The sequence below is a fragment of the Gouania willdenowi genome, chromosome 13 (assembly GCF_900634775.1).
Source record: "Gouania willdenowi chromosome 13, fGouWil2.1, whole genome shotgun sequence".
In the NCBI taxonomy this organism is placed as follows: domain Eukaryota; kingdom Metazoa; phylum Chordata; class Actinopteri; order Blenniiformes; family Gobiesocidae; genus Gouania; species Gouania willdenowi.
Genome location: NC_041056.1, coordinates 29,433,063 through 29,457,506, shown reverse-complemented (window position 1 = coordinate 29,457,506; position 24,444 = coordinate 29,433,063). Strand labels below are relative to the sequence as shown.

General features: G+C 39.1%; 1 protein-coding gene across 1 annotated transcript; it reads left to right on the top strand.

The window, feature by feature from the left end:
- The first annotated feature begins 6,218 nt into the window (after positions 1–6,218).
- On the top strand, positions 6,219–24,131 carry gap43 (growth associated protein 43). Its single transcript, XM_028465488.1, has 3 exons — positions 6,219–6,573; positions 12,623–13,235; positions 23,172–24,131. The coding sequence occupies exons 1-3, from the start codon at positions 6,544–6,546 to the stop codon at positions 23,240–23,242; spliced, it is 714 nt and encodes a 237-aa protein (XP_028321289.1). The 5' UTR covers positions 6,219–6,543; the 3' UTR covers positions 23,243–24,131.
- The last annotated feature ends 313 nt before the right edge of the window (positions 24,132–24,444 follow it).

Sequence of the window (24,444 nt, the reverse complement as noted above, 5' to 3'; positions counted from 1 at the left end):
TAGGACTTTAAGATTGACAGTACAGGAGCTTGATCATGTAGAGCTTTGTATGCTAACAGGAGGATTTTTCATTATATTCTAGATTTAACAGGACGCAAATGAAGGGAAGCCAATACTGGAGAAATATGCTCTCTCCTGTTAGTATTCTCGATGCAGCATTCTGGATTAACTGGAGACTTTTTAGTGAGTTACTGGGACAAGATATTAGCAAGATGTCACACTGAGTTAGCTTGAGATTGTCTTGATTCTGGTGGATGAATCAGAAAAGTCTTGAATTTAGTTGTAAGACTACATGAAACACATCCCTCTGTAGAACACCATTGTTTCTTTACTTCTTACAGAACAATGTGCAGTTATTGATCCCTGTGGCCAGATGTAGCTGCTTAGCAAAGCAATTGAACAAGTGATCCATACATTAACACGGTGAGGTGCAGTTTGTTCAGACAGGCAGCACAAGCCAAGCCTAAGCCTTGGATTTGCTTCAGATTTGATTCTGTTTCATTGTTGAAATCCAACCATTCGTCTTTTCTTCTTGAACGATTTATTTGTCACCGTGAAGTTTGAATATGAGGTGATTTTCAAATGTTGATCCATCAACTGCATAGTTTCGACTGACTGGTTCACTTAAAGGGATTCATGAATAAAAAATAAATCAGACTCAGAATCATCCATCCATCCATCTTCACACATGCTTGTTCCTGTTTTTAGGGGTGCGGGGGTCTGCCGGTGGCTATCTCCGGCTCACACTGGGAGTACACCCTAGACAGGGCGCCAGTCCATCTCAGGGAAACACAGACGCAACTACTCACACTCACAGTCACTGTACGGGCAATTTAGAGACTCCAATAAACCCTATAGTCATGTTTTTGGATTGTGGGAGGAAGCCCATGCAGCACTGGGAGAACATGCAAACTCCACACAGAAAGGACCCTGGTGTCCACCCCAGGGCTTTAAGACTCAGAATCAGATATACTTTAATGATCCAGGGGGAAATTACTTATTTACAGAGGATCAATAAATATTACCAATGAAAGAAGAAATGCTAAAACAAAGAAAACTTACATCATTAAGTATTTAGTCAATTAATGAATTACTGTATTAATTATTCATGCCCATAAGAACAAAACTGTATACAATGGGAATATATGCAGTTTTACGCATGCACTGGATGGTCTAAAATAAATGTACCTATCTAACTATTTATCTATTATTTTTACTTGTATTGGTCCGTATCGAGCTGCACTGCAGCTTATTTTAGCTTAGGCGGGTGCAAATGGATCCACAAAGGAACAATATCATTTTATCAAAATAATCCAAAAATTGGAAGTCAAGAACCGTGGAAAGAAACATTGGTGCTGGACACACTCTGAACACCAGTCTGTCATACGACAAACACACACACTGAGGCAAATGTGCCGCACCAGTTGGACTTTCACCTCTGCTAACTATTTACACCACTAAGCTTTAACACAAAAATTGACTCCCCGATTTGCCCGTTGGGGATCAACTAAGTATATCTACTCCATCTAAGAAGCTTTATTTATCACCTCTCCTTATGTTGTTTTCCCATTTTTCATCTAAATACGGGGCGCCTTCAATGCCCTTGGCGACCCACAGTTCTCCCGTTCTTGTCTCCCATGTTATTTGTGACTGTTCTTCCATGTTCTCTTCAGAGGGGATGATACTGAAATGTTTGTACAGCACTTTGTGGTTTTTACCTGTGAAAAGCGCTCTATAAATAAAGTTTACTTACTTGCTTATTTGTGTAAACGTAGACAATTTAGCACAGAATCTCTATGGGTGGACATTCACCTGATTGTAAGAAATGTACATAACACAAAGTCACCCTATACCACACCAAGACATTGTAAACTGTTTTTCTCAGGATCCTTTATTTAGTTTTTTACGTTTGAATGATTTTTACCTTTTGGGTATCGCACCTGAGTTGATATGTAAAGCACTTTGTGACCTCTGTCTGTGAAAGGTGCTATATAAATAAAACATTACTTACCTCCTTCTCAATACTAGCCAAATGCCTTCCTAAACCTTAAATTGTGACTAATCATATTGATTTAGATCAATAATTGGAATATGTATCATTTTGGGGTATGTGAAATCATTCAGCAATTATTAATTTTAAAAGCCTGTTCAAAACATGAAATGTGTATACAATGTGTGGTCAGGTTTTATCCATTAATATATTCGTTTTCCACATAAATTCTGACATTTTGGTCATTTTTTTGTTAAAAATAGTAGATTTTTTTTAATTCCTTCATTTAAAAACTGAGACAAACATCAGTGAGGCACAAAATCAAAGTAATCCACTGGGGAATAAGGCACTCAGTGGTGAAATCACATCTCTCTGAACAATGTGGTTTTAAAGGTTGAGGGTAATTAAACATTTGATGCAATGACATACGACAGCATCTGCAAAACCAAACTACAGCATAGGATTCATCAAAATGTGATGAGTCACAAAATATGTGATGGCAACATTAAATATGTTTAAGGTAAAAATAATTTTTAAAAAGTGCTGAAACAACTGACAATGGAATCGTGTTAATTTTGACAGCAAATTTTGATTTCGTTTTAGTCAAAATGTAATCATCAGGACTATTTCATTTACATGCTTTTTTAAAAAAAAAAAAAAAAAAAGATAAATTTATCATTGATCAACAACCGTATATGGGACGTGTTAATGTTTGTGAATACACATGACACTGATTTGATGTAATAAATGTAACATGGATCACATGATCGCATGAGTTCAAATTGGATTTTGTCCCATGTGATGAAATAATAGTTCAGTTTAAATTAGTTGATGAAAATATACTTTTATTTTGGTATGGTTTTTGTTAACATGTATTTTTTCAATTAGTCATAGTCTAGTTATTGTTACTTAAAAATATGTAGTTGACAAAAACTATAAGGAAAATGCTTAGTCAACAAAATTAACACTGCATTGGACATTTCATGCTGGCAAAGTCGGAGAGGAGAATTGTATGTGTTTATTTATTAATCTTATCAACTCAATCAATACAACAAATCTTACACTGACACATACAATTCCATATTATTATTAGCATCATAATAATTAAAGCCTTTGATGCTTCACGTAGGGAATGAGGTGATTTTACACAAAGCAAAATTAGTAATTAACACATCCTGTCATGATACTTCTGCTTTAAAAGATCATTACTGTGTGGCTCTGCCTGCTTACAGAGCATCACCCTATACATGTGTTTGTAATTGGGATTCTGAAACAGTCAGTGTGTCACCATCAATGAACCTCACCATATGACACTGGTGTGTAAGTGATCACATTTCCACCTCATCCCATCTATAATTATTTGTCAGGCAACTTTTTATTGATAAATGAAAAAACAAAGTTTAGCACCTGAAATGTGTAAAACATCATTCATAGAGGGTGTAAATATCTTAGTGTAGCTCTCGGTAGGTATAGGACAGGATTAAGGCCGGCTTACAAATATATTATAAACAACAGCATGGTGGTACAATCAAAGAATGACTGATGATCATTAAAGGTCCAGTATTATGCTATTTTTCACCCATCTCCATTTGTTCTAAGAACCCCAACAACATAGTATTTGAGGTTTATTTTCCCAAACTCGCCTGTTTTCCAGAGTTTTAGCCTCTCTGAAAAGTCATTTTCTGAGCAGTTCTATAAAGAAGCTGTTTTGGGGCGTACTTATGCATATTCATGAGTAGGCGTATCTACAGACGCAGACTTCATACCTCGCTCTTGCGAGGGAGATCACTGATCACCAAAGCGATCACCATATAAGATAACTTTTGCCCAATTAATGCCACTTGTTTCTTTCTTCCCTACATTTTGCCTTTTTTTGTTCCACATTTTTGCTTTTTTTTCACTGTTTGCCACATTTTGCCTATTAAAGCTCCCCTTTGCCATTTAATACCACCTGGATCCTTTTTATTTGCAATTTTTCTGGCCACTGTAACTGCTTTTGGCCTATTTTAGTCACTTTCTCTCTTTTCTTGCAACATTTTTGCGACTTTTGGACCATTTTTAGCCACCTGTTACCATGTCACTCACTCGTTAACAAAAAAACAAAAAACAAAAACCTAGCGGACGGGACCGGCTTACTTTAGGTCGACAGCCCAACGGAACGATATCCGGGATGCCAGATGGCCAATCCACCCCTGTTGCTAAGTCACTTTCTTCTCCTCCTCATCTCTATTAACTCCAGGAATAGTGCATTTAAGGTAATAATCATTTGTTTTGTCCAACCGCTGCCTTGCATTGTGTCACAAACACATCAGATCAAGTCAAAGGTGATACGAGGCAATATAACGGGTACTGAAAATGGAACTGCTCTCTGGGTTCTACACCGTTGCTTCTCACTGCTCCTCAGCGTGGGGTTAAATGCAGAGAACACATTTTGTGTATGTAGCTTTACATACATAACAATAAAGTATAATACATATTCTATATTTAACCGCAATGTTTTGTTTTAGCTGTGAGGTAGTTTGAGAGGGAGGAGCTCACATTCTCATAGGGTAGGAGGAGCCAGGATTGTCAGGAGGAGGAGTTTCCCCGATGTGATGTCAAGTAGCGGGGAAAATCCAACTCGCCTGTTTGGAGCTGACTTTTTACAAAATGTGGAATAACAAGGGAGGGAGGAAACAGAACATTTCCATCTTTAGCCCTCTGAATGAGGCTAAATGAATGTATATCACTGTAGCAAAACCATTAAAAAGTCATTTTTTCATAATACCGCCCTTTAAGGACAAGCTGGGGGAAACATGAGGTGCAACTGTTTGCTGAACTAACATCAGAGTTTACAGAAATGTTATATCTACATATGTATCCATTAATGGTTGTTTTTGCTAATAGCTGATGCTGATCACTGTGTTGGTGCAGATGCACCCTTGAGAACAGGGAGCTGTGAACTGGTATGTAAAGCAGGCAACTGCTGATCATGCCCACTCAGCAGTCCTACACCAGGTCTGTGTGTGTGTTTTCATTAGAAAAGACAAATAGGAGTGTGTGGTTGCGTGAGTCTACGCCTGCTAGCTTCGCTATATGGTAATTGTTTTATATGTAGTTATGGGAATAATACATTAATACATATACAGAGCCTGCACAAATAAACTGGAGTGTGTGCCAATGAATGTGTGTGTGTGTGTGTGTGAGAGAGAGAGAGAGAGAGAGAGAGAGAGAGAGAGAGAGAGAGAGGAGAGAGAGAGAGAGAGAGCGAGAGAGAGGACGACGAGAGAGAGCAGAGAGAGAGAGACGAGAGGAGAGAGAGAGAGAGAGGAGAGAGAGAGAGGAGAGAGAGAGGAGAGGGAGAGAGAGAGAGAGAAGAAAGAGAGAGAGAATAGATAGGAGGAAAGCGCCTGTCTGCCACACCCGGCGTTCATGCCTCCTCCTCTTCCTCCTCCTACCTTGAATCCTCTTTATTACACACACACACACACACACACACACACACACACACACACACACACACACACACACACACACACACACACACACACACACACACACACACACACACACACACACACTTACTTTCTGGTCTATCTGCTTGTGTTTCCATGAGAACAGAGAGAGCTGGTTATAGTGATGGGGGGTGGTTGGGTTGATTGCGTGGGTGACGTGTCCTAAACATACAGTGTGTGTACGTGTGCGTGTGTGTATATCTGTGTATGTACATGCATGAAATCGCAAAATTTCTTTCCAGGATGGAGCTTCTTGACAAATTTGGTTAGGAAACACAGTTTTGGCATTGCCATGGTGATATGGATGTATGCTGGCTCCTTTTAAATGTGTGTGATTCTTAAAAAGTGTAAGAGAGACTGAGAGAGAGATCCTGGACTTCATTTAAAAATCACTTCAAAATGTTTTTTCAAAGAAATGTGTGTGTTTTTGAGTGAAACCCCATAAAAAGAGGAGTTTGCACAAAGATATTCCAGGTGAAACCTGACTGGAGGGTTTTAAGGAGCTTTTTTAGGGTGGGGCCGCATCCTTTTTTCTTTTGCTGGTGCTTGACTGAAAGGGAAGAGGAGGATGAGAAGATGAAAAAAGAGGAGGTGCCGTTGTGAAGGAGGTGCGGGTGCTGAGGAGGGGGTCCATCACTGTGAGTGAGGAGAGGAGGAGGGTGATGGTGTGAAGGGAAAAAGAAGGAGGAGAAAAGGGATGGAGGGAGCGAGGAGAAAGGGAGGGGTTAAAAGGGAGGGCTTGTAGTCATTGTGAGGCGGGCGAGTAAGAGAGAGAGACGGAGAGTTTCAACCAGGCAGAGCAGACTGAAGAACGTTTGTGTGCAAACTGGGATGAGTAAATGTACTGGGCGCCTTAGCTGTTGATACAGCCAGAAAGAGAGTGTGAAAGAGAGAGCGAGGGAGAGTGTGTGTGTGTGAGTGTGCAAGAAAGAAAGCAAGCAAGAAAGAGAGATAGACAGAGCGAGATAGAGGTAGGGTGAGGGAGAAGAAGTGAAAGAGAGGAAAGAAGGAAGAAAAAAGGAACAGAGAAGAAAAAGGGAGGATACTTCAACTCCAACAATGCTGTGCTGCATAAGAAGAACCAAGCCGGTAAAATGATTTTCCTCTCTCAGCTCCTTCTTTTGATTAAACGATACATCTCAACTCTGAACTTTGTGACAGATGCTTTTTGTAGTGAGATTAAAGGGGGGAAGAGAACAGAGGAAAGGAAAGGTGTAAATTTCCCTTTGACTCTTGAGCAGGGCATGCCTTTTAAAACCTATCCCCTGTGCTCAGACACGCCTTGTTAATGTGATTATCCTGCATGAATGGATGTTGCCACAATGCCTCCCAGACCTCACACTGTACATGAATAGAAGGAGGGGATAAGCCTGGAACACGATGGCTTCTTGTTTCCTGCTATTAATCAATCTCCTTAAAAAAAAAAAAAAAAAAAAAGTGAAGGATGTTTGCAGTGGTGCTTGACAGATTCTGTATTGTTAGACACTCACTGATGGCTCATTATGAGCCATTGTCTGTGCTGCTTCAGATTAATTAGACGTACCTCGAGATTCCCTCACCAGGTGTTGGTTTTATCTTAAAGAAGAACACAGGAAAGCACATTTCCATAGTGTGCATGGGGGTGAAAAAAAAGGGTGGGGTACGGACTGAGTGAGCAGCACCGTCCTGTCAGTGGCCTCATGGGAATACAATGGGAATAAATGAGTATAAATGGATTATCACAGCCCTCCAGGTTTATAAGTGGTTGCTGTCAATGACTGCTACTATGAAGTGTTCACTCGTTTAAAGGGTGTTAAAGGGCGGTGCTGGGAACCCCTGGCTGTGGTCTCACTGCTAAAGAGGATACGCTAAAAAAAAAAAGGTAGCACCCATAACCAAGGCCTGGTTTCTGATGCTCTGATATCAAACTGGTTTGATTTAATCAAAGCCACACCATGCCAGATTCCGATAGCACTCGATTGTTTCTTAAATGTCAGTCCGGATGAGTCATATTAGCTAAAGCAGAGAGATAAAAGGATGCAGGAGTTGCTGGTTTTCATTTCGAAGAAGAAAACTGGTGATGGGTGGAGTGTGTTTAGTCCACATGGAGGTTGATGGAGGCAGAAAACACGAAAAGGGGTTGAAATTAGGGTGAATACACGCTGCATGATAAGGGAGGAATATAGGGATAAATGATAGTTTTTAAATTGTAAAAAGAAAGATGTGTGGGTGAGAAAGTGTGTTGATACTGTTTGGAGAAGTAAAGTAAAGGCAGGGAGGTGGTAGAGACCACAGGGAAGAAGAAGGAAGCGGTGAGAAGCCGGCACACTGCAGCCATGTGGGTGAGGCTTCTGCCGACGCTGGAGAGTGCGCGCCTCACCACAGAGAGAAAAAATAAATAAATTAATTCAATCACCTCGTGGCCTGCGAGCACTTATCTTCATCTTATCTTCGAGCTGCTGTTTTGGGAGAATAGATGAATGCAGACAGGAGTCGGTGGTCTTCACGGATGGATTAGCAAAAAGCATGGTTGTCGTGACAACACTGCTGTGCGACGCGCCATTGTGAAGCGTAAAGTGAAATATCCACACGATGGGAGTGGCTATATGAGCTGTTCATTTAAGTCTTTTTTTTTGTTATCGTGAACCAGGAAATTTGCACATGTAATCATTTTAAGCTTCCTGAATTTGCATATTATTTAATACTGTGTCTAATCTACAATCTTATTTTCAGTCTTTCTCCTCCTTCATTGGTTCTAAACTTGCTTTAGTGTTCCTCTAAAAGAACCCCCCCCCCCATCCCCTTTCCAGGCTTCAAGCTTCAGCCACAGCCCACATTCTTCCAATCCTGCTTCTACCAACCCCACCCCCCAAAATACTGGACACATGTCCAACCCTGGGCCCTCTCTTCCTCCCAGCATCCCTGACCACTTTCCTCTCCCCCCCCCACATGCTCATCCCCCAGTCCCTATGAGATCAGCGGCTAATGCAGAGCCTTTGTTCAGAGCAGAAAGCCGGTTGTAATTGAATTAAACGCAGTAATGAGGCTGGCATATGGTCACTTATTAGTTGATGCGAGGCATATTTTTTCTCCAGTGTGACCGTAAAAAAAAAAAAAGAAACAATGTTTCCTCTAACATCGCTCATGGATTCTCTGTCAAACGGAGGAAGAGAGGTTGAGCAGAGGCGGTAACCACCTGAGCCCCCCTCTCCTTATCTGCAGGAGATAGCCGGCTGAAAGGGTGTGGTGCTCCACTGTGACTGTGTGTCTACGTGTATGTGTGAGTAAGAGAGAGGGAGAGTGAGTGGGTAGAGGAAGGCTTGGTGCTAGCAGAGTGAAAGACGGCAGAGAGAGAGAGAGAGAGAGAAAAGGGGGACATGTACAGCGGCTTCAGACAGCAGCCAGGCTTTAGTGTCTGGATGGTTCATGCAGAAAAAGGCAGACATACAGCCAGTAAAATCGTGCCAGAGCTTTCCACAAGTGAGCTATCATTGCAGGAAGTGGGGGTATCTCATGGTTTTTCTATGGTTTGAAAATGGTCTATTTGAACAAAGATTTCATCGGGGGTTGGGTATCCATGAGAGCATTTGAGCTCAGTATTCCAACCTCTTCAGAAATTCATCAGATGCACCTGTTGGACTGGTTCAAGCAATGTTCTTTAGCTCACAGTTATCAATGCATCTTCCTTTAATAATCTGATATGTCCATGGGTGAAGAGGCAAGGCAAATATCACACTCCCCTGCCTGATTGGAATGCATATGAATAACATAAAAAAAGAGCTTATTTTCGTGTTTTCGTCCAGTGTATGCATTAGTGTGAGTGGTTGTTCTGTGGTAATCCAGCCAACATTATCCTCATTACTTTAACCCTCCTCTTCCTTGTTGCCTCACCCCTACTGAAACAAGTCCCTAATGGCACTCCGGATGAGGTGGTGGGAAGGAGGTTAATGTGTGCCACCAAGTCATGAAAAAAAACGGGGGATGGTTACCGTGTGTGTGCAGAAAGGCTACAGCCATTGACACTAAGGGTGTGGTTCTCACGGAGGCTAGTGCCCACTCATGGACAGAACAAGACGGAGCAACATTTTACTGCAACCATTTGGCCCCCCAACAGAAAAACTACACAGGATGGGTTTGAACTCTGTAGTTCAGATAACCTGTTTGCATGTTTAGATGTCCCTGTATCCTACTAGCAAGCATTTCAGACTTTTTGTTTGGCATCTATGCAACCAGTAAGACTGCATTCAAACACCGCAGGCAGTGGTTTGGTTAAGGTGTCAATGCAACCATGTTTCCTCACTGAGCATTAATGAAGGAGGAGCTCATACATCACACAGTCTTGGTGTGAACAATTAGACGGCGTGTACCTGGCAGGGCGCTGTACCACTGGGTTGCACTGGGCTGTGTTTATGAATGAAGTGCTGTGTAAAGGCGTAGGGGTAGGGTGGGATAGCTTCTGCAGGAACGGACGTGACTGGGGTTCACATGGAAGGAAAAAGAGGGTTTTAAAAATCTACAGGGATGATTGTGTGATGACATGAGATTTTCATTGACGATTAACCTTTGGTTCACTGTATAATACGGCGGTAATAAAATTAACATGGGAGGTTGTGTGTCTCATGGGTGAAAATCACAGCAAAGCACTTTTCAAGGGTGATGCACAGACAAAATATCAATAATTGAAACATTGATGTTCCCACTTGTGGCTAAAAACATTGATGGGGATGTTTCTTCCAGTGTCCATGAGATCATTCTGCACTCTCCTTGAATTTTATTACATTTCCACTCAAACGCATCCTCTCTGTTCCAATAATGATGTCATACCCCTGTATTCCCAAACACCCTTGTCTACCTCATCCTTCTGTCTGTCTGACTCACCTATTCTAGCCAGGAAGTAATCCTATATGAAGAATGAAGTGGTCAGTTAGCACCAATGGGGTTGGACACAAATTCAATTTGCCATCATCAAGTAGATGTAATAATGCTACCTTCTAGATTGTAATTCATATTGGCAATTTCACAATATTTGAAAAATTAAGAAAAATCTATTTAAATTAATTCTATGAGGTAAGGTTATAAGCCTTGTTAGTTTGTTTGCCTTTTTTTTATACTTGCTAAATGTCTGTTTTCCACCCCAGGAATTTGCACTACAGTGTAAGGCAGTGTTTCTTAACCATGTGGAGTTGCCTGAAATGTCTAGTAATTGGATTAAAATTGTATTTATTTTGAATTCTTATTCTTTTTCAAACGCACATCACAATAAACATAAAATAACGGTATATCCTATACTTAAACGTTCTCAAATATAAATCTATATCTATAAATCTTCAAATAAAATGCAGTATAGAAATGTCTGAGGTGGTGCACTTTAATAAACAATATGGCTTCAATTTGTGATATCAAAATGGGGTCACAACTCAAAAAAGGTTGGAAATCTCCGGTATAAGGTAAAATATCTAATAGATAATACTGTACATACTGTAGACAGGCAGATTTTTTTCCTGGTTAAAAAAAATCGAAGAAGTAAAAATTACAAAACTATCCTCAACCTGCAAACCCTTGCAAAACCATCACGATCCTTTCTTCTTTATTATTGTTATTAAACACCTGCAGTCAGGCCAGAGGCTGGGTTTACACCCTGAACCCAGGGGGAATTAAGATGGAGATGGTGAATACACCAATGCAGCTATACCTTGGCCTCACTGCTCCAATATTGTACTGACACACTGACCCTGAAGATGGTGTGTTGGTTTAGTCCCCCTCCCTCACCTCTCCTGGCTCTTAAATCACTGTGATCTCTCACTCAGAGAGGCAGCTGCCTCAGCCTAACCTCATAAGAAAAGTAATGACACTATTAGAGACATAATATCAGGGAAAACAAACTGATTGGGGCTGTATTAGAGAAAAACATCACCACACTAATTCCTTTAATGAGATGCTGCTGGCTGATGTCACAAACATTAATGCATCCACATGCACTGGACACCGCATTCTGTCACCATCCACGCTGACCGCTCCCCCCGCCTGATTTACGTGTTCGCATTGGCCTGCGCCCTGAGGGGTCAGGTACGCTGCCAATCAGGCTGACATATAGTCTTTCATAGCACCAACCAGCAGACAGGGGCCGTGATGAGTTAGCACTCTGGTTGTCAAGGTAACCTTTGATGGTTGGGAGGGGGATGGCAGTGAATGCTGAGGAAATTCTTGTGGGTTGCTCGTTCCTTAGCAGCCGGACGGAGAGCTGCTACACGATCCAGAGAATGGAGATCTTTGAGCATCACTTGTGAGCACACTGGGAGGGAATGGTTTGAAAATACGGGCAAACTCAAACTGATGATTGGTTGGCCACCATTAAAGCAAACCCACATCTGTGCAAACATTAGATCACTTTAAAGCACTAGGATTCTGACGTTTGCTCACAACTTCTTTGTTTTTTTTTTTTTTGAATAACTGTTGCTGCACTGCCTGCATGCTGCTCGACTTCTTTTATTTGCTTCATCATGCTTATTCAATTTCATTTCAGGTGCACATGTAAAAGCTTTTGATCGGTTGCAAGATAAATATTTTTTACCTTGATTTGTTTGCATATTCATTTGGAATGTACTGATTAATTTTTGTTTGCCACTTTCACAGCTCATCATTCATTATTTTGATTTGATTTGGTTTTCTTTTGACTAGATTAATATCTGAGTCATAGCACAACCCACTATTTGATGGACAGCTTTGGATCCAGTTGCTGCAGGTAATATCACTGAATCCCTTTCAAATATTACAGTGTGTTCTGTCCTATTCTAACCCATCATTCCTCATCCAATCCCACGCTTTACTCTGTCAAACCTTGATAGTGTCCTTGAACCTCAACCTAACCTTTCCCACTTTGTCATAAACACATTAGTTCATGAATAAAGAATCATGGCATCCACTTCTTTACCAGTTTGTTATGCTTACACCATCAATACATTTGCTAGTTCTGAGAGTAACATCCAGAGTGACAGCAAAAAAAAAAACAGGTGAAGGAATATCTAAAAAAAGAAGGATGTCCAGTCGCCTTCTCGAATTCTATTTGATAAGCCAATGCAATACCTTTGCTGGTTTCTTTAGAAAGCCTGTTGGATGCCTTACATTATTTGTGAATTTAAACTTGTTTCCTACACCACAGGTTGAGAAGAATGAAGATGGGGACCAGAAGATTGAGCAGGATGGCACTCCAAACAAACCCGAGGACAAGGCCCACAAGGCTGCTACCAAAATACAGGCCAGCTTCCGTGGACACATAACCCGGAAAAAGATGAAAGACGGAGAGGAGGAGAAGGAGGGAGACAGTCCTGCTGCTGCAGAGGAGGCGACGGAGGGGGGAGAGGAGGAAAAGAAAGTCAACGGCGAGGAAACTCCTGCTATCGACGAAGCCGAAGAGGTGGAGAGTAAGAAGAAGGAGGAGGACAAGAGCCAAGCCAAAAGCCCGGTTGCGGAAAAGCCGCCTGCGACAGCGACGTCTCCTGTAGCGGCGGCCCCAGTGGCAGCCTCTCCAACGGCGGCCACGGCGCCCTCCAAAGCTCAAAAAGAGGAGCCAAAGGTGGTGGAGAAAGCTGAGGAGAAGCCCAAAGAAGTGGAGGCTCCAGCGGCGGCAGCCAAGAGTCCTACCACGGTCACGGCCAAGGAGAAGGAGGAGGAGAAGAGTGAAGAGAAAAAGGAAGAGGCCAGACAAGCCGATGTGCCTGCTGTCAGTCCGACGGCTGAGAAGGAGAAACCTAACCAAACAAAAGAAAATCAAGGTACGCAACTCCAGGGAACTCAGGGCCATGTTTAAAAGGTCACTGAGTTCTACACTAATGAAACTTTTACAAATCAAATGTCAGTGGCCTACTGTAAAAAATCTAATTAAGAAGAATAGGTTAGATCTACTATAGTGTGATTGGCAGGTACTGCAAGACATTACTTTTAGCTGAGTGTGTGGGACAGTTATTGGCAGAGTTCCACCCTTTACTACACAAAGTCAGATTAGACCAGGGTCTCCAACCCTGCTCCTAGATAGATAGATAGATAGATAGATAGAGTAGATAGATAGATAGATAGATAGATAGATAGATAGATAGATAGATAGATAGAGTAGATAGATAGATAGATAGATAGATAGATAGATAGATAGATAGAGTAGATAGATAGATAGATAGATAGATAGATAGATAGATAGATAGATAGATAGATAGATAGATAGATAGATAGATAGATAGATAGAGTAGATAGATAGATAAGTAGATAGATAGATAGATAGATAGATAGATAGATAGATAGAGTAGATAGATAGATAGAGTAGATAGATAGATAGAGTAGATAGAGTAGATAGAGTAGATAGATAGAGTAGATAGATAGATAGATAGATAGATAGATAGATAGATAGATAGATAGATAGAGTAGATAGATAGATAGATAGATAGATAGATAGATAGAGTAGATAGATAGAGTAGATAGAGTAGATAGCTAGATAGATAGATAGAGTAGATAGATAGATAGATAGATAGAGTAGATAGATATATAGAGTAGATAGATAGAGTAGATAGATAGAGTAGATAGATAGATAGATAGATAGATAGATAGATAGATAGATAGATAGAGTAGATAGATAAATAGATAGATAGATAGATAGATAGATAGATAGATAGATAGATAGATAGAGTAGATAGATAGATAGATAGATAGATAGATAGATAGATAGATAGATAGATAGATAGATAGATAGATAGATAGATAGATAGATAGATAGATAGATAGATAGATAGAGTAGATAGATAGATAGATAGAGTAGATAGAGTAGATAGATAGATAGATAGATAGAGTAGATAGATAGATAGATAGAGTAGATAGATAGATAGATAGATAGATAGATAGATAGATAGAGTAGATAGATAGAGTAGATAGATAGATAGATAGAGTAGATAGAGTAGATAGATAGATAGATAGACAGATATATAGATAGATACAGTAGATAGATAGATCAATCATAGATAGATACAGTAGATAGATAGATAGATCATAGATAGATAGATAGACATATAGACAGATAGATAAAGTAGATAGATAGATAGATACAGTAGATAGATAGATAGATACAGTAGATAGATAGATCATAGATAGATAGATACACATATAGAGAGATAGATAGATGGATACAGTAGATAGATAGATAGATAGATACAGTAGTTAGATAGATCATAGATAGATAGACACATAGACAGATAGATAGATGGATACAGTAGATAGATAGATAGATAGATAGATAGATAGATAGATAGATAGATAGATAGATAGATAGATACAGTAGATAGATAGATACAGTAGTTAGATAGATCATAGATAGATAGATAGATAGACACATAGACAGATAGATAGATGGATACAGTAGATAGATAGATAGATAGATAGATAGATAGATAGATAGATAGATAGATAGATACAGTAGATAGATAGATACAGTAGTTAGATAGATCATAGATAGATAGATAGATAGACATATAGACAGATAGATAGATGGATACAGTAGATAGATTGATCATAGATAGATAGATAGATAGATAGATAGATACAGTAGATAGATAGATACAGTAGTTAGATAGATCATAGATAGATAGATAGATAGACATATAGACAGATAGATAGATGGATACAGTAGATAGATTGATCATAGATAGATAGATAGATAGATAGATAGATAGATAGATACAGTAGATAGATTGATCATAGATAGATAGATACAGTAGATAGATAGATAGAGAGATAGATAGATAGATAAATCATAGATAGATACAGTAGATAGATAAATCATAGATAAATACAGTAGATATATAGATCATAGATAGATACAATAGATAAATAGATCATAGAGTCTCTCAGTGAAGCGTTTCATTGAAAGCAGCCAGGGTTGTGGTCAATTACATTCTTCAATTACAATTACGCCTTCAAATATCCATGTTCAATTACATCTCAATTACGATTATGCTACCACCATTTTTTCCAATTACTATTACCATTGAAAGCAATTACAATTACAAGCTCAATTACTAAAGTTGAATTACTTCCTTATCTGTGAAAATAGTGGTAGTAATATTTTTGGCGTGGGCGTCTGAGACTTTTTTCTGTCAGTATACCCCTAGGTTTCAATTATTTAAAAAAAAAAAGTCAAATGATCCTCGAGAGAACTGACAGATGCATGAAAACTGGATATGAAACATATTTTAATAATTTTTAACTACATATCTGAAAGCCATAGAACTGTAACATGGTTCCCTAGTTTAGTGTTAACTGACCCATCCAGCATGTCATCCACCTGCAGGTTTCCCAATAAGCAAATCAACACTAAACCAAACTAGAGGGAGAAATAAGTGCATAAATTGACTAAATTACCACTGGTTAAAGAATATTGACAATCCAATGTAAAGGTAGGCCATGCATATCTCACCTCTGTCTTTAGTGGTGTTGTGCTTATACTTTGATTGCACAATATAACTCAGAAATACAGATTAAGGAATGTTGCACCACAGAAAAGTGATTACTGTTACCAGAATAAATACCATTAAGCAAAACACCCCATCTCTTAGTGTTCATCTACATTCTCCCACATAGAGAAAATAACAGCTGTCAAAGACATTCCATGGATAATACAATTGTGTCTTTCACTCACAGAAATAACCAGTGATTATTCATGCACAAACTTCTTTTGTCATTTGTTTTGGAAGCACATCTGCCACAAATTAAACATGGCAGTAATGTTTTATTTTCCTTCATTAATCACTGTTGGTTGAACACAAACACATCCACACTTAAACATGTCACAACAGACAGGCCTGCTGGTTTTCTAAAAAAAAAAAAAAAAACACATTCATTTTGTCAACCCGCTACAAAATCTGAATGCAGCCTGTCTAAAATGTAGCTGGCATCAGTGTTATTACTTATTGTTTATGGCTGCTGGTATCAGCATTGCCCATTCTGAAGCCTTTGAGTTTTGTAGCAACTAAGAAAACTAAAATACCACTGGATAAAAGCAGCCCTATATGAGTTGCTTAAATGTAAAAACTATTCGGTATGATTAAGTCTATAAATTCAACATAAATCAGCAATTTTAATAGTTTTAAGGCCATTAATAAACTCCCACCATAGTATGATCTGGGTTACAATAAAGATACACCAAACTATGCAGTGATGTTTGCCAGTGAAACCAGCATGTTGTATGAATAATTTAGATCCCACATGGCTTCACGCGGAGCAGGATTGACATTACCTGCACAGCTGACGACATTTCCTCTTTAGACTGAATCAACATTAGTGATAATTTACTGAATTCTACCTCACTATTGGAAATCCCAGCACATCTCAGTGTTTAATCCAGTACTTGGACTATGGGCCACACGTAGAGGCTAATACATTACAAAACAAATGGCCATGTGACATCCTATTACAGCAGAGAAGAAGGCAAAGGGCCATGAAATTATAACATTGAATTTACATAGCACTAGATTTGAAGTCATATTTTTGAAGTCCAAGGCTTCCCAGCCTGGGCCCGACAGGTAGTAAATGGAGGATGTGTGAGGTAAAAACACACACACACACACACACACACACACACACACACACACACACACACACACACACACACACACACACACACACACACACACACGCACACACACACACCACACACACACACACCAGCTGCAGAACAACTTGGAAACTAGGTCACCTAGACAGCACTGACTCCCTGTTGTCATAGTTACCACCTCAATGGGATGGCTGCAAGCTTGCACGGGAGCAGAATGGTTATAACAAGTGCTTAAAAAAAAAAGTATTGGTTCCAACTGCTCACAATCTGCTCCAGGGGAACTCCATCATAAACTAACATTACTTTACAAAAATAAAGAGTCAGTAATGAATCAGCTGCAGCATGTTTACTAGGGGTGGGAAACTCTGGGTACCTCACGATACGATACGATAAGATACGCGATACAAAGCTCACGATAACAATGATATTGGTTAGAAATCAATCTACGATAATCTATGACATAACAAGAAAAAAAAGATGAAGTGAAAAAATAAAATTTTTATTGTATATCTCTGAAAGATACCAATGTAAACTAATAAGTATCTCCAATAGTCCTTTCTGTAAACAAAAAAATAGGATTTTTCTTACCAGTGACACCATTATAGTGCAATATTCCAGTAAACAAAATATTGGCTCCTTCAACAAACAGTGCCAAAAGACATCATCACACTCCTAATGTTTACATGTTTATGATAAAGGCACATGGTTACTGACGATGTGCAATGCATATATGACCATTAGTGGAATGTCAAGCTAACTTTAGTAGCCTTACTATAGTAGTCTGCTATAGTTAAGAGATCATAATTCTACCAACATGGTAACTGTTAAAACAACATCTAAGAGTTCATGAAAATGGTGAAGGAAAAAACCTAAAGAGAAATTTAATTTGGATAGTATAATTATTGTACTTTAGTGTTTAACAGTGTGTGGAATAACGGCGTTTAAAATAACGACGTTATTTTTTCAGTAACGGGGTAATCTAACTAAATACTTTTTACGCCGCAACAACGCCGTTAGCGTTAAATGTGGTGCGTTACATTCATTGATTGAATAAAATGTTATCAGAAAGCTCCCCTGGCTTCATACGCAGCTGTAGTGAGGAGGTGGGTTAAAAACAAGGTGAGCGATTATGATTGGCTAAGGCGGCGTCATGTCTCATGGTAGCCAATCAGAGCCAGTGTTTTTACACATGTGCCAACACACGCGACACACACACACACACACACTATAGATTTGATGAAGCAGCAGAGATGGTGAGCGTGGAGCAGTCTGATGAAAAGTTGGCATTTTTAAGGTGACGATACAAACACTACTTTAAATTAATTGTGGTCATAGACAAGAACGTACATGTGAAGTGTTCATTATATATAGAGTAACTCAATTACTAACTCAGTTACTTTTTAGAACAAGTAGTGAGTAACTCTAATTAATTTTTTAAAGTAACGTTCCCAACACTGGTGTATAAACACACCAAAGAGTTAAACTATATGAGCCTGCATATGTGATCTGTTTGCAGCCAGTGTTAAGTTTGACAGCAAATACACACAGACAGATTTGATGTGATCAATACCTAAGACCACATGATCACATGAGTTCTGATTGGATTACGTCCCCTGTGATGAAATTATCGGTTTTTACTAGTTGACAAAATATATTTTCGATATAGTGTTCCCTATCCCTATCATGTCTTTTATCACTGATAAAGACAAAGTGAAAGCCTCACAGATCAATAAATCAAAGGCATTTCTTTCACAAAAGGGGAGAATATACAGAGAAAGAAATGTCATAGGCTGTTTTTTTCCCTCCATCACAAACATTGGGTTTGTGGACAAAGGATCATGTGACTAGGACTTTGGAAAGGTTTTGCTCATTGCATTGTGGGATTAGGAACCCCATAGAAGATTGTGAAGATGGCACAGAAGCAGAAAAGTTTCATAACAGTTTCAGTAAGAACGAAAGCAAGAAAAGTTTAAAAAATAACACCATTTTTGTTCTGTTCTGGTCTGGTTATGGAGTTCTTGGTGATATGACATGAATCCACAAGACGATGAACGTTGGCCATGTTCAAGTGTTTCCGTGAAAAGTCACAAAATCAACATCCACCATTGTTTTGGCGCAACTTTCATTCCGTGATAAACACCAGAAATGTGTTTCTGAATCACTTTGGCAGTGTGTGTTTGTGGTCACACTGGCATCTAGAGTGGATGAAAACAACTTTGGAATGAAATACGATACCGTTTTTAAAAAGTTCAGCTTTAATGTTTAAACTAAGGTAGTCTGCATTATGTGTTACCAGTAAGGAAACGCCACTGGCCCACTGGTCCTTTGGGGTTTGGAAATGTTCAAAAATCAAAGTCTGGTGCTTTGCAATCAATCGCCAAATCATCGCCAATCCATAGTGGAGTGTTGCTCATAGAAGAGCTCTGGTCTCTGGTATGACCATGATTTAGAAGATAATGTACATTTAAAGGACAAAGTTGAAGAATTGTTGGGTAAAGAAAGATCAGGACTGTTATTTGAAATAAGGTTTGTTATCTACATAATATAATGTACATACATACAACATACATAGATGTATTTACAGGAAATTGAAACAGACATACAGAGTTTTAATTAAAAAAGATGTTATTTGTTCTGATTAGAGATGCACAATAATGGATTTGCCGACATTTCACAACTCATTTGGCCGATAACCAATAACGATTTATCATGTTGGCCAGCAGGCAAATGCAGACATAAGACAAATCTGAAAATGACGCACAGTCACATAAGTGATAATCAAGCACTGTATCATAGCTACAGTATATCTGACCAAAAAATCAAACAGTTTGGAAATCTGTAAATTCAGTGAGTAATTCTACTTTGAAATCATTGAGCTTTGTTGGTTTACAAGCTCTCCTGCAGTCTGCTCCTCACACACAAGATGGCAGCGCTTAGCCACGCCTCTCCACGGGGGATGATGTGTCTACGTATATGATGTCTATGGGTTGGTCAAGGAAGCAAAGCCTGTTATTATATCGGTTAATAACATCTGCGGAATGGCCGATATTATCGTCAATCACTAGTTCTAATCTATTTTGATTGTCTAACAAAGGGGTTCTCAACCTTGGGGTTGCAAGACACTGGGAGCGGGTCACCACATGCTTATAAGAAAGCCATTTTTGAGCCCATTTTTGCAAGATCGATAAACTTGCGATATTTTAACCCATTTTCAACAATTTTTCTTGACACATTTTTGCTCCTTTTAATGGATTTTTGCTACATTACTCCCATTTCTGCCATTTCTCCATCAATTTTCCAGCATTTTTCCCACCCAATGTTGCATACGTTGAACCATCATTGTCACTTTTAACCTCTTTTTACCATATTTCATGCTTATTTTTGTCATGCCCATTATATGACAGTTTAACTAATTGTTCCTACTTTTCAGCCAATATTGATACTTTGAACCCTTTTTTCTGTCTGTGTTTGCCCACTCTGTCCCATTTCACCACCTTTTGCACCATTTTTGGTAACTTTGAACCCATTTTTCCCCTGATTAAAACAAGGATTTACATCTTTAAGATGACTATATAATATGGAGCAAATAATACTTAAAGGCAGGGTAGGTAATTTCCTCCAGATACACTTTTTAAGTTTTTGGTTGACATTTTCTTTATGTCCTGACAGAAACTAAGATCTTATGTGCTCTGAAAAAGGAACGAAGAAAATCCGTCAACTGGAGCAGCTGTAAACCTGTAAAAACTTCGACCAATGAAAAAAGACAGTTAGTTTTTTATTAACCAATCACGTCTCCCTGCTCGTTCTCAACCCCTTGCGTGCACAAGTTTTTAGTCACGTTTTTTAAACATATATAATGATAAAGTTTAGTGTTTACTTACTGCCGAATGAGACATAAGACAACGTAGTTTCTGCACAATACAAGTGATGAGCTGAGGTCAACTTTTGGAGCACCGGCGCTCGTAAATGTGAGTGAGGGGCGTGGCTTTAGAGGGAGCACAGAGGGGAGGGGGCGGGTAAAAGCGGAGCACTCGGAAGATGCTACTTTCAAAATCATGCTAGTTTTTGAAAATCACCTACCCTGCCTTTAACTTCCTTGATTACAATGGATATTATTCAGATCAATTAATACATGGATGGGCCCTAAAAAGCTCTCCCCATTATTCCCCATTATAGATGGCCCTGTCTCCACATGACTGTTCATGTCTGTGTTCAACCACCTTCAGGTACAGTGGGGGTCCCTGGCATCTGGAACCTTTAGTTTGGGGGTCGTGGGCTGAAAAGGTTGAGAACCACTGGTCTAACACATAGCATGCTATTTGGTTTTCTCATTCTTAACAAAATAATTGTATTCTCAATACTAAGAAACAGGCATTTAAATCCCTATTGTAATTGGTGGTTTGTAACGAGAGACACTGATACTGTGACACCACAAATGTCAGGGGTTTGTGCTTTTAATGACTGACTGACATAAAGTAGTGTTTACACTGGCTCACTCGGGGCCGGTACAGGATGACCCTTTCAGGTCTATCACGCCCGCTAACAGCCTAATTAGCTTTTATCTGGAAGATCCACAGTGACTCACACTGTCGTGAGTCACTCACACTGCAGCGCAAACGCTTTGCTTCTTTAGTGTGTTTCTCTGCCTCATACCCACACATGCACTTTTAGACATGAATACACACACGCACAGCACACAGGCACTCCATCACTCTGGTCCCAGTGGCAATGATGTCATTCTTTGATGTCTCCTCTTTCTATTAAAAGAGCATGAGATCATTGAGGTGTGAGGTCACCACACTGCGAGCTCGTAAATCTTACATTTCATTTAACTCTATTCTATTGATTATATTACTGAAATAAGTCATTAGATAAGTGATGCTTGTACAAAGATGAATGAACCATTGCTAATTGTCATTTTGGCTTTCAAACATTTTTTCAACTTTTTTGGAAACAATGACGCTGACAATTATTTGCCCCTCATATTTAAATTTGAATATTCCTGAGGTAAAATAATCTTTTCCAAAATACCGGATTAGCGTTGGCTTTGCAATGCATCACAGATAGCCCTCCATCAGCATTCCTCTCCGTTCATTATCATAGTGTAGCGTATAACAGGCATCAGCCAGTATCAGATGTGACAGGCTGAGATGCTGCTGTTAGCAGAGCACTGGCAGTTCACATACTTCATGGCTCCATTAGGACCGCTCTCTTCCTTTATTATTTACACAGCTGATGTGCTGTTCCAGATGTTATCTTCTATCCTCTGGATGACACAGTAGAGGTTTGAGTGGAGCCGGCGTCGCTCCGAGCTAAAGAGAATTGCAGAGTTCTTCAAGTGAGCGCAAAAAATATTCAGGGTTTTTTTTTTTTTTTTTGGAAATGTTAAGCTGTCACTTTCAGATGGTCTATAACAGGGGTTCTCCACTTTTTACGCCCACGACCCCCAAATGAAAGATTCCAAGAGACCGGGTATCCCCACTGTACCTGAAGGTGGTTGAACACATATAGCCTACTCAAAAGGTAAACACATGTAAATAAAGAGGGGGCTGGCTCACATCATGCTACGGTAACCCACAAAAATGGGGGAAAAAATAAATAAAAATAAATTATATATATATATTTTTTTTAAACTCAAATTTGTATATTAAAATTGTTAAATTGCCAAAATAAACATGAAATATAGTGAAAAGATATTAAAAGTGACAATAATGGGTCGACATAGGTGGTGCAGTGGTGGAAATGGTTTATAAGTGCAGAAAATGTCTTGAAAGTGGAAAAAAATGTGCAGAGAAAGCATTGGAGTTTGGTAGAGAAGTGACAAAAATGGGAGTAATGTAGCAAAAATGCATTAAAAAGAAGCAAAAATATGGCAAGAAAAAGTGATAAAAATAGGCTAATATATGGCAAGTTTGGGCTCAAATTGCTAAAAAAAATTTTTTTGTTTCTTGAAGGCATCTGGCGACCCCAAGGTTGAGAACCCCTGATCTATGGACTTTCAATTATTGTCTGTAAATGTAAAATAGTAGGTTATACTGTATTTCTGCTTGAAACAAATGAATTTAGATGTGTCCTTATTTCATTTTCTCGCCTTTTCTCTCTCACCTCATCTCAACAGAGGAGTCTAAAGCAGAGGAGCCCACCCCGGCAGATGCTGCAGAGGAGCCCGCTGAGTCCAAGGATGACTAAGGCCAAGGCCAGCCTAGCAAAAGCAGAAATAAGCGTATGAAGAATAACCCGAAAACAAGAATCTAAAAAGGTTGCTCTTTGCCTTACCGATGTGAAGGCAGTCCGTTTCTATTTGTTTGTCATTTTTTGTGTGGCAATGATTTTCTCATGTTGGGGGAGTTTCCAGCGTGAAGTTTTTTGGCTCAAGCTAACACTGAGGAAGTGATGATGAAATGAAGATCAAGCACGATTGTTACTCTGGTGAAAACGTTGCTTATTATCGAATTCAAATTATGTTTCAGTACATCTTCACTGGTAAACTTAATAACAGGGGTTATACCTCCCAACTGGAAGTCGACACATTTAAAAATGCATTGCCAATGCATCATCCATTATTTGCATTGTTAATGCTGTTTCTTTCACTACATTTTACATATAAACACTGTCTTGCATATGCACGCACAAAAAAAAAAACACAGAAGGTTTTCCCATGCAACTGGTTTTCAGCACGGCACGTGTGCTTTGAAAACAAACCAAAACACAAACACACTGAATGGAGAAAAGAATGTATCGTTAAATGTGTGGCATTGCCAGTTGGGAAGCAATGACCGAAGCACCAAAATAGCACAGAGAACACGAGAGTAGCCCAAACAAGAACTGTTCTCTGCTTGAGTCATTCAGCCTTTTTAGAAACTCTGCTCACTCCCACTCACAATAAAGGACCTGTTGCTATTTAAATGACTTGTTCATATAACACATGAGAGAAATCAACTATAGTATTGATGTAACTGGCTTTTGACATATACCGATTTGTGTTCTGCCAGTCCAACGTGAGAAACAGTAGCATGAACCATCGAACCAGATGCATGATGGGAACTCTCCCTCAAAGAGGAACCTTTTCTGCAGTCACTAAATCTTAAGAGGTGTGGCAGCTTCTTCTTCTTTTTTTTTTTTTTTTGATGTCTTTGGTGTTGTTATGACAGTTTATATGAATTGGGGAAGAAAAAAAAAAAACACTCTTGCACTGATGTTACAAGAAAATTATTAAAAAGTAAAAACCAAACAAATGAGCAAACACAAAAAAAATATAAAATAATTACTTTTACTATGTTCCAGTGAGTGCAATGTCCAGTTTCAACCTTATCCAGAAATTCAACCATGTGAGAAAAATTATGAAAAAAAAAAAAAAAAATACAAATTGTTTCAATGTCTGTTTTCAAAAT